This window comes from Epinephelus moara, chromosome 6 (genome assembly GCF_006386435.1).
Source record: "Epinephelus moara isolate mb chromosome 6, YSFRI_EMoa_1.0, whole genome shotgun sequence".
Lineage (NCBI taxonomy): Eukaryota > Metazoa > Chordata > Actinopteri > Perciformes > Serranidae > Epinephelus > Epinephelus moara.
This window is the reverse complement of record NC_065511.1, coordinates 1,830,580-1,841,867: the sequence shown is the minus strand read 5'-3', so window position 1 is coordinate 1,841,867 and position 11,288 is coordinate 1,830,580. Positions and strand designations below refer to the sequence as shown.

At 37.9% G+C, this 11,288-nt stretch overlaps 1 protein-coding gene across 2 annotated transcripts in view; it reads left to right on the top strand.

Annotated features, from left to right (window-relative positions):
• The window catches only part of kpna5 (karyopherin alpha 5 (importin alpha 6)), a 67,549-nt gene that overhangs the window by 8,455 nt on the left and 47,806 nt on the right, over positions 1-11,288 (top strand). For both annotated transcript variants that reach the window (XR_007570057.1, XM_050045812.1), the window contains exons 2-5: positions 7,927-8,060; positions 8,594-8,695; positions 8,834-8,933; positions 10,079-10,173. Coding sequence is in view for 1 of the 2 variants with exons in the window: in XM_050045812.1 (XP_049901769.1) it covers positions 7,932-8,060; positions 8,594-8,695; positions 8,834-8,933; positions 10,079-10,173 (426 nt within the window). In the remaining variant the exon portion in view is untranslated. The remainder of the gene's footprint in view (positions 1-7,926; positions 8,061-8,593; positions 8,696-8,833; positions 8,934-10,078; positions 10,174-11,288) is intronic.

Genomic DNA, 11,288 nt, shown 5'->3' with positions numbered 1-11,288 from the left:
GTTTTAACAGGTCTGACGCTACTATGCGCCCCGGCTGTATCTAGGCTAACGGCTAACATGCTAACTATTGTTTTTATGTCACTAGTCACTTGAAACAAATTTAGGACAGTAGGAGACAGGTTGAAATAAACAGAAATTTCCCTTAACAGTTGCATCAGTTATATCAAGGATGAAAACATCAGATTATAGTCATAGGTAGGCCTGTCGTGATATGCGATAAGTCAATTAATTGCACGGTAAATTTAAAGGGAGACGGTAACTTTTCCGGCCGCGATTAATTGCCGTGTTCATGCGTGTTTGTTTTCCTCGTCTCTCTCCACCAAAGAGACTGGACGACAAGAGCATTCACTGCTGTGCATTGTATGGCAGCCAGGTAAGTTGGTTCATTAGCGTAATGAACGGAGGGAAAGCTCTTGTCATCGAGTGTCTTTGTCTCTGTGGGGGAGGCAGGGCTATGGGCTACACACACACAGTGCGATCTTCGTGAGGGGGAGACGAGGTGGAATAAAAAAACAGAGAGTTGAGCGTAAGAGAAAGACAGGGAACTTGTTCCTAAACCAAATGCCACGGCCCCTGTGAGGGAGTATTTTGGATTTAAACCAAATGACAGAGGGGAGCCCAGTAATTTGGACGAGCCGGTATGCCGGGTTTGTTCTAAAACCATCTCAACAAAAAGAGCGAATACGACCAACTTAACTGCACACCTGAGAGTGAGAGACTGAGAGTCTATTTTTTTTGTATTTATAAGGTCTTTATTTATTTATTTTGGTATTTTTATGTGTTATTTCGGATATTTAAATTGTCTTTTTTGCATTCCTAAATATTCTTGTTAAATAAATTACAACAATAATAAAAACGGTCTTAAAAGCATAGTATCATGCAATATTATCGCTTATCGCAACAATTTCTGATGCAATTAATCGCCCAGCAAAATTTGTTATCGTGACAGGCCTAGTCATAGGCAAAAAATGTCTGGTCTGTCAAAACAAAGTACTTGGTTAATTTGGAAGAAGCAAGACAGATGAGGCTATATGTAAGAATCCTGAAGGTTAAGCTTTTAAGAACTTAAAAAAAAAAACTTTCATAGCATACTTTTTAAGTCCTCATCACCACTTTGAGTTCTTACCGTTTACATCAGCAACACAATACAGTGACTGTAAGAAAGCACAACTAAACAGTCTTAACAGTAGTTCCTGATAACTCCTTGGACCACTGTGTCTATGCAACATAATTCAGACAGACGGGGTGGGAATAATGGAACAGTGTGGACATGAAATATACAGTGAGAGATTTAGAGTTAGGACTTGTATGTAAGTTTGTCAATATTAGTGACTGTTATTTTTTTCTGTCTACATAGTGTTGTGGAAAATATTACATGAAGATGCATTCAAAAATTTAATAAGGGTAGCCTTATTAATTATTTGGCCTATGCGTTGTGAATTCTATTATCATTCTTTTAAATGAGTTTACATTTGAGCCATTATATCCATGTTCTTGATCTTTTGATTTTCTCCTGAATTGTGCAGCAGTGTGTTAAACCTGTTTTAAAGGTCCGTGTATCATTCGTTCATTCCATTTTCATTTAAAATAAAAAAACAGAAAAACGGTTTGTTTTTTCATCATTCGTTTAATAGTCAAATTCAAAAATACAAAAAACGGTTTGTTTTTCTTATTTTTGATTTTATGCTCACATCAAAAATAGCAAATCAAAAAATGGGCCACGATTGAAATTTGATTTTGATTTTTCATTTGATCCAACTTGCATAACCCAGAACTATTTTCTACGGAAGCGCATTGCATTCACTGGATAAAAAAACACCTTATCTTATCTCGTAATTATGAGATCAGGATCTCGTAATTACCAGATAAGATCAAGTAATTATGACATCAGGAAAGGTGCCACAATGGCCACTGCTTCACTCAGAACCACATACTGCACATCCACGAAGGGGGGTCAGAACTACTGTAACCAGCTGCCACTCGGGTGGTGCCATCTTGACTATATCCTATATCTTTATTATAATGTGTATATATTGTAAATTACGATGGAGTATTACACTAAGCAAGGAGATGTTACAACAGTGGGCACCGTATATATTTTGATCTATTTCATACTGTCTTGTTGACAGAAAAGAACGATTTTCATTCTGCAGGGAAACGCGTGTCCTTACTGTGCATATTGAATCTTGAATCTATGTTTTATGAAGACCCTATGTGCGCTCAGAGCTGTGGCACAAGTTACGCACCGAAATCTGGTGGAAGAAAAATGATAATAAGACGAAAAATAAGTATGTGTGTGACTTATGCGCTGATTAAGTGGTGGGTGATCGATGTGCCTGACATCGATTGATTTAGTTTCAGCACCGCGGTAGTGGCCAGCTCTTGTTAAGATATAAACAGAATGAAAGCGGACAAGGTAATTACAGAACTTGTCTTGAGAAATAGCTTTCAAATTGACTCAGAGATTAAATGCATTTTCGATGGAGGCAACTTTATAAATTAGGCTATTGCTTTCTTTTCACTTTCTGCATCATTTAAGATTTTACTTGAGATCGCTCTTTAAGAAGCATTTAACAGTAGCTGGCCACTACCACGGTGCTGAAACTAAATCAATCGATGTCAGGCACATCGATCACCCACCACTTCATCAGCTCATAAGTCACACACAGCCTACTTATTTTTCGTCTTATTATTATTTCTTCTTCTGCCAGATTTCGGTGTGTAACTTTTGCCACAGCTTTGATCGCACACAGGGTCTTCATAAAACATAAAGATTCAAGATTCAATATGCACAGTAAGGACACGCGTTTCCCTGCAGAATGAAATTCGTTCTTTTCCGTCACCAATTAATGCCAAACAATATAAATCTGAAGTATGAAATAGATCAAAATATATACGGCGCGCACTGTTTTAACATCTCCTTGCTTAGTGTAATATTAATGTGCCTGCTGTGGCTGGATCTGTGAGCATTTGGTCACTAAGAAGATTGTTAAGAGTGGGTCAGCTCGATCTTACAACTCCTTAGTGAAAGATCTTTCTGAGAGTTTATGACATTTACCGGGAGAGCTAGAGCCATTTGACTAAAGCTGACGTTATTACTGCTGTAGCATGATGTTATTACGCTAAATACTACATTTCTAACAGTATCTGAGCTGATTTATTGACACAGCATACTTGTAGGCTGCTGTAACGTTAGGTTTACAGAGGAAATAATGGGAAATAACGGGATGTGACTTAATCGGGTGAAAATATTGTTAGTGAAACAGAAACAAGCGTTAGTTAGGGGACAAGAGCCAAGAGTCACAAAGACTCACGTATGTTAAAAGTTACTTACAACTGGTGTATTTAGGCTACTGTATGTGTCTGTGGTCCTTCGCCTCTGGAAACAAGTAACGTGACCACTAACTTGTCCCCAAACGAACGCATGTTTCTGTTAGGCCTATGTGTTTCACTAACGTTCTTTATGTATTATGAAGAATGTCAGACTGGCCAATCAGTGGCAGAGTTGGGCCCGGAGTCACAAACAGAGCATTTCGACTGACACAGAACCGACACGGTGCCGGTTCCCGAACCTAATTAAGCAGGCTACTTACAACGGCATGAAAGACAATCTGACATTCTGTGTGTTGTTGGTTATTTCCTTAAAAACTACGATTTTATTCTCGTAATATTATGACTTTTTCTCAATTATGACTTTATTTTTTTTTCAATTTTATTTCATATTCGAAATATTACGAGAAAAAACTTGTAATATTTCGAATATGAAATAAAATTGAAAAAAAAATTGAAATCTCCGGAAAATTTTTTTCTTCAATGTGGCCCTTATACCCGAGTGGCAGCTGGTTACAGTAGTTCCAACCCCCCTTCGTGGATGTGCAGTATGTGGTTCTGAGCGAAGCAGTGGCCAATGTGGCACCTTTCCTGATCTCATAATTACGAGATCTTTTCTCGTAATTAAGAGATCCTGATCTCGTAATTACGACATCCTTTTCTCGTAATTACGAGATCCTTATCTCGTTAAAAAAAAAAAAAAAAAAAAAAAACTTCTCGAGATAAGGTTGGGGTTTTTTTATCCAGTGAATGCAATGCGCTTCTGTAGAAAATAGTTTCGGGTCACGCAAGTTGGATCAAATGAAAAATCAAAATCAAATTTTAATCGTGGCCCATTCTTCGATTTGCTATTTTTGATGTGAGCATAAAATCAAAAATAAGAAAAACAAACCGTTTTTTGTATTTTTGAATTTGATAATTAAACGAATAATGAAAAAACAAACCATTTTTTCGTTTTTTGATTTTTGATTTTAAATTGAAAATGGAATGAATGAATGATACACGGACCTTTTAATATTCAATTCAGTTCAATTCAATTCAATTTTATTTATAAAGCCCAATATCACAAATCACAATTTGCCTCACAGAGCTTTACAGCATATACGACATCCCTCTGTCCTTTGGACCCTCGCAGCGGATAAGGAAAAACTCCCCAAAAAACCCCTTTAACGGGGGAAAAAATGGTAGAAACCTTAGGAAGAGCAACTGAGGAGGGATTCCTCTTCAAGGACGGACAGATGTGAAATAGATGTCGTACAGAACAGATCAACATAATAAATTAACAGTAATCTGTATTACAGAATAAGACAGAAAGAGAGACAGAGAGAGATGCAGGACAGACAGTAATGACGGTAGCTTACAACAACATTAATGAAAGTAATAATGTTATAATAATAATTACAGCTATTGTGGTACAATACATTGAAAGTATATATTAATATATAATGTATACATATGTGCCAATAATCATGTGTATAATAACAGTAGAAGTATGACTGTATGGATATGAGAGCTATAAATTAATCCTCAAAAATCTTTCTGGCGTTTTATAATGAAGATTGAAATATCACCGCAATGATAGTTTGTGGGTAGGCCTAGGTATGATGAATTAGTGGTGCGTTTAAGAACCACAGCTAATTTTGATGGAAAAGGGGTATGATTGGCTGATGCTTTAAAATGTATCAGACCTGATCTAGGAAAGATGGCTTTCAATTCGCTCATAATGAATATGGTTGGGTGTGTCATAGAAATATGACTATAAGACTCATGTACATCTCAGTTAGTACTGCATTTTTTTTATTTGTTTGTATTGTGTTTTATTGTGATTGTGTCTACCTACTCAAAGATTGCAGATGGAAAGTAGCTAGTTGGTGAATCTGTTACAAAGGGCCTCTTGTCTTGTTTCAGATGACTAGTCTTTGTACCAGGTTCCTGACAAATAAATGTAATTAGAATTTAGTATTAACAATAGAATTATCTAGAAAAGCCACCTAAAAGTCTTAACACTTATGTCCCTGTTAAGACCATTTTCAACAATTGCCCCATACCTCCCTGCAAAAGATTTGTGTGTGTGTTTGTTTGTCACATGATTATATTTTTGGTATTGCTGTAAACATAGCTGTTAGGGTTGGGAATCTCTCTGTGATAGACGATTTGATACGTATCTAGATACACGGGTTACGATACGATTCAAAAACGATATATTTTTAATACAGAACGATTCGATACAGTGTAGGAACAATACGATTCGATACGATTCTATGGTTAACATTTGTTGATGTAGACATTAATCATACATTATAAAATAAAGAAGCCAATTCTATAAAAGTGACATTCTTACAGTATTTTCAAATTTGTAAAAGACCACATCCCCAAGCATTGTTGCTGTATGGCACTGGCAAAAATAAAATAAAAAGACAAACAACAAAATCACATGTCAAATGTATTTATTTTTAGACATGGACCAACAAAAGACTTGCTGAATGAAAATCATTTTGTTGGATGGGATCAATATAAAAATGAGAAGAAGTTTTAAACTTAAAGTGAAGTGAACTTTAAGTAAAATTTAAGTGTTTTAAACCTACAGTACTTGTGTTGTTTTTATGGTATTGTCTGTGTTTTTGTATGTATCTTATACGGAGTTGAGTCTGGAATAAAGTTTATTATAACGCTGTACAATATAAACATAAAGCAGAATAAAATAATAACATGCAATGTAGGGGCAGAATCTGACATCTCCTGTTGTTGGCTGATATCATGGATTGTGATGACTAGCAGCTTATCACTGACAGCATGTCAGACTATTTCTCTGTGTTTGCTACACTCTGTTTGTCATTTATAAAAAGATAAATCACTTTTCTATAATACATCAATGATATTTCAATGGAATAAATTACTTATTGACTTATTCATACTTCAAAAACAGCACCAATAAGTGATTTACATAGGGGGGATCAAAATAAAATAAATAAATAAAATAAAAATCAACCAGCCACCCTCCTCCCCTGACAAGTAAAGAACAGTCCCTGAAGTGCGGTGAGGTTTGTGGAAATGTGAACTGCTCATTTCTCCTCTGACACGCCACATACCTGTGTGCTGCCAGGGCTCGGCTGGTATTTCTGGGCAGTCATGACGAAGACTTCTTGGACCTGGAGCTGGGCTTGTCGGTCGCCGGGAGGCCGTTATCATGCGCCGCCGTATTTGACAGGAATACGTATTTCTGTCTGTGTCTGTGACCCCGCGTTCAACACACAACCGGCAGGATTCGCCTTTAGTTTCTGCTGCGGCTTGGCTGCTCCCTGGTTTATCCAACCAGCATTAGCTTCTGTTCCTCATCTCCACCGGTCAAGCTGGCGCTTTTTAAGCTAATTCGAGTGCATTTACATGTGTGGTTTTTTTTGTACACAATGTTTATTAATGTGCATTGTCCCTTTCAAATAAACTAAACTGAACTGAACTGAACTGAACATCCATTATCGTTGTCAGTAATGCCTGCTACGGAGCATGCCGCCGGCTCTCGCGTTGTTTTCGAGATGCAAACTGTTAAAGCCAGTCAACTGATTGCTAGTCTTGCGATACCCGAATCCATGACTCTACAATCGATTCATCTAAGGATTCATGGCTGATTTGTATCGATTGAGGAGGCTGCTACCGATGTAGCCGTATCTCTTGCTTGTCAAACCGGATATCCGGTCGTATCGGTTAATCGTTCCCAACCCTAATAGCTGTGCTGTACAAAAAAGCATGTATACTCAGCCAATATACCCTGTTAAAATACAGGTTCAGTTGATTCAAATAATGTTAAAGTTTTGACCCCTAGAACCAAATGTCAGAGTCATAAGCCCTTTTTAGATAGGAATTGTGCAAATATGCAGGAAAGCCCAGTCAGTCTTTTTTCAGCATTGGCAGTATAAAAACAAAATCGGGGAGTGGGGCAAAATGCCGCTTACCTAATTTTGTTTAGAATGCGCCTTTTCCGGGGAAATGGGGGGCATGAGCAAGTAACAAAACGTGCAGCTCAGCGTGACGTAACCAGTGACGTGGGAAGGAAGCCACGGCTGGTCAGTCCATCGGCGATTCTCTAAGTTGGCCCGTTCCTAGTTGGTCCGTTCCTCACCGTTCCCATCATCTGACGTTTAATGGCCTCTTCGTTTGCGAGGGCAAGAAGGCTGCGCAATTCCTTGTCTCCTCAGTTGCTCATCTTTACAGTGTCTGTCAGGTTTGCATTTTCCTCTTGCTACTAGCTGCTCGCTAATTCCTGCTATCAGCTGTTTCCTGTTTATCCATCGCCAGTGGCTCGCATGTGCGACGTCATCAACAGCTCCTCCCACAAGTCTTCAACAGCCTCTCCCACTGCGGAAGGCCGCCTCGGTCTATTTCAACTAAAAGGGTTCCACCAATATGACTACCCTACGAGGTGGAAAATTGGGCTCTGTGTGTCTAAACGCTGCAGCTTGCCGGCAAAACGGCCCAACATTCGCGGAAAATCTGGCAGTGTAAAAGGGGCTATTGATCCTTGATCTATGATGATGTTTGCATTCGATGAGCAAATGCACCTGGATCCTTACTGCCTGTCCTTTTACCCTGACTCATTAGACACAATGGCAAGTCCAGGGAAAGACAACTACAGGATGAAGAGCTATAAGAACAAAGCCTTAAATCCTCAGGAGATGCGACGAAGGAGAGAGGAGGAAGGAATTCAGCTACGCAAACAGAAAAGAGAGGAGCAGGTAAACACTGTGTCATCTTGAACCATGTGATTAAAACCCCTTGTACTTTAAATTCAATTTAGAAAACAATGCAATAAAGAAAGACTTCCTGATTTTGTTGTTTGCAAGCTTAGATGCCTGAATTTCCACCCAATGTTTTGAAACTCAACATCTTTCACTGTCTCAAAACATCAACAGTGGGCATTTCACATTTGGATCCCTACAACATTGGGGAGTTTATTTATTTTTTGTACTTGACAAGTATTACAATAGCATATCGGACAGATCACTGCTCTTTCCAATTTTCTGCTTGGAGAGGTGTCATCAGTGGACTTGATTATTTTACCTGGTCTGTCTATTTAAATAAAATTATTTGTACTTATCCAAGTGTGGGAAAGTCTTAATTTGCTTAACATTGGATTGTTTTTTTTGTTTTTTTGTAATTCATGGCCTTGGATGGTCTCAGTTACTATTAAACCATTGTCACAATCAGTTCATCAAGCCAAGTATATAAACAGCAGATTAATCATTTGACCTTGACTCTGTGCCCACAGCTGTTCAAGAGGAGAAATGTATATGTACCTTCAAATGATGAATCAATGTTGGAATGTCCGATCCAGGATCCAGACATTAGCTCCACAGTGCCTGTTGCAGGTGTAAGTGCTGTTTTACTGTTGTGTTGTGGTATTGATAGCTAAAGCCCCAATATCAAACACATCTGTCTCAGCTCACTTTTTTCTACAACTGTGCTTGGCTCCAATCTGATTATTTATCTAATGTTGCCATTTGTGCAGGATGGAGTCATAACTCCAGATATGATTCAGATGATCTTCTCTGATGACCCAGACCAGCAGCTAATTGCTACACAGAAATTTAGGAAATTACTCTCCAAAGGTTTGTGTTGTATCAAGTGCAGATATTGACATCATTTATTTGATCTGAAGTTAAAGTAATAATCTCTCAGAGCTTTTTTTTTTAGTCCCTCCAGGATTTTGCAGGGGTTTTGGGGATTTTTAAGACCTAAAATTCCAGGTTTCACTGTTGCTTTTCTAAAGAATTTCAATGCAGGTTGCAATGTTTTTAGGCCTTTTTTGCAAAGTGAAAACTGCAGAAAGACTTGACTTTTTCTGTTGTATGATTTTATTAAAAATGGAAAGCAACTTGTTCCAGTGAAAATAAAATTGCACTGCTCTGAGTGTTCCAAGTAACCTCATGAAAAAGGCTAAAAAAAAGCATTCACACTATGTATAAACATTTTATTTTAGACTTTTTATTCTTAAACTATTTTCTTTGTCACACACATACACATAGCATTACTTTTTGTTGGTAAATTTGAGACATGACATGATGGTTCATCTCCCACATTCATGTCTGCATCTTCACAACCAGAAACAAGGAAGTGAGTTTGGCGACTTGCAGAAACCTATGATGGTTGGTCAAATTTGTGGTGCGATTTGACAAAATTACAAGGTCACACTGAATTCATGGGGATTGGTTGAATTTGTGTTCATTTTTGCAATGGCATCATCCTGGATGGGTTGTTTGTTTAAGTCTCTCTTGTGCCACCACTCCATTACTGACTAACATAATAGAGATTAAATCAAAAAGAGTGCCAACTTTTGAAATTCACAACTGAACTGACAGTTTGACAGATGATTAAAATAACAATGACCACTACACCTGAAACTGTTAAAAGTAATGAAAACAGATGCAAAGCAAGAAAACTTGATATTTTTGAGGAATACACAAAGACTGGGAGAACCTGTCTAATAATGTTTCAGCTGCATGACCAAGTTGAATTGCTTAACTATAATACAGAATACTGTAATGGTTTGTATCGGTATCTCATTACTGTTAACTTCATACCCACTCAGATGTACATTTTCTACTGAACAGAAAAGGTAAATTGACTTCTAATCCCTTTTGCAAATGAGTTGATTAGGAATACTGCCTTCTTTTAAACGTTTCATTCTTTAAATTAGGTTACTTTCAATAAGAGATCAATCAGAGTTAAAAAAGAGTTCTGTTTTTCTGTGCAGAGCCCAACCCACCCATAGATGATGTCATTTCCACTGCTGGTGTTGTAAATCGTTTTGTGGAGTTTCTGAAGAGGAGTGAAAACTGCACACTGCAGGTGAGAGCCTCACAACACAGTTTATATGAAGTGACTAATGCGGTGTGCCGCTGCTCCTACCTAAGACATGTTATCAGGCTACCTTAGACATGTTATCCGGGCTCTTTAGTGCGAGTGTTTCACTCTATTTCAGTAACAGTAAATGGCCTTTGAATGTGGTACGAGGTGGTGGGTAGTTCTATCTGGCACAAGCAATTTGCAAGGCATTGTTAGATTCCAGGCCACAAAGGACTGACCAGTAGAGATGCACTATTTGCAATTTTCTTGGTAGATTCCCATTTTGTAAGTCTGACCTGACCCCTTCTTGCTAAGAACCATAGTATATAAACATATTTAAAACTTTTTTTTAAAGCTACTGGAAACTTGACATGAAATAGTTAAAACACATATATAATCTGAAAGATGAGTGTCTCATTTAGCATCCACAAAAATTTGAGGGATGATAAATGTTCATAACTATTAGAATACCTATTTCAGAACAGCTCATCTGGCTGCTTGAAAACCATTTCTCAGGATTGTGGGGGTGTGCTCAGATCACGCTTGTTTGACAGCTCCCTTTCAGCTCAAGTAACGTTACAGTTTTACATTCTTTGAAGTCACCATCGTTAAAAATGTTTTAAATCAATTTCAATCAATTTTATTTATAAAGCCCAATATCACAAATCACAATTTGCCTCACAGGGCTTTACAGCATACAACATCCCTCTGTCCTTAGGACCCACACAGCGGATAAGGAAAAACTCCCCCCAAAAAAACCTTTAACGGGGGAAAAAAACGGTAGAAACCTCAGGAAGAGCAACTGAGGAGGGATCCCTCTTCCAGGACGGACAGACGTGCAATAGATGTCGTACAGAACAGATCAGCATAATAAATTAACAGTAATCCGTATACACAATGAGACAGAAAGAGAGAGAGAGAGAGAGAGAGAGAGAGAGAGAGAGAGATGCAGGACAAACGGTAATGACAGTAGCTTACAACAACATTAATGAAATTAATAATATTATAGTTCTGGCTACTGTGGTACAATATGCTGAAAGTATATATTAATATCTGGCAGTATACATGTGTGACAATAATCATGTGTATAATAACAGTAGAAGTATGACTAATGTGAC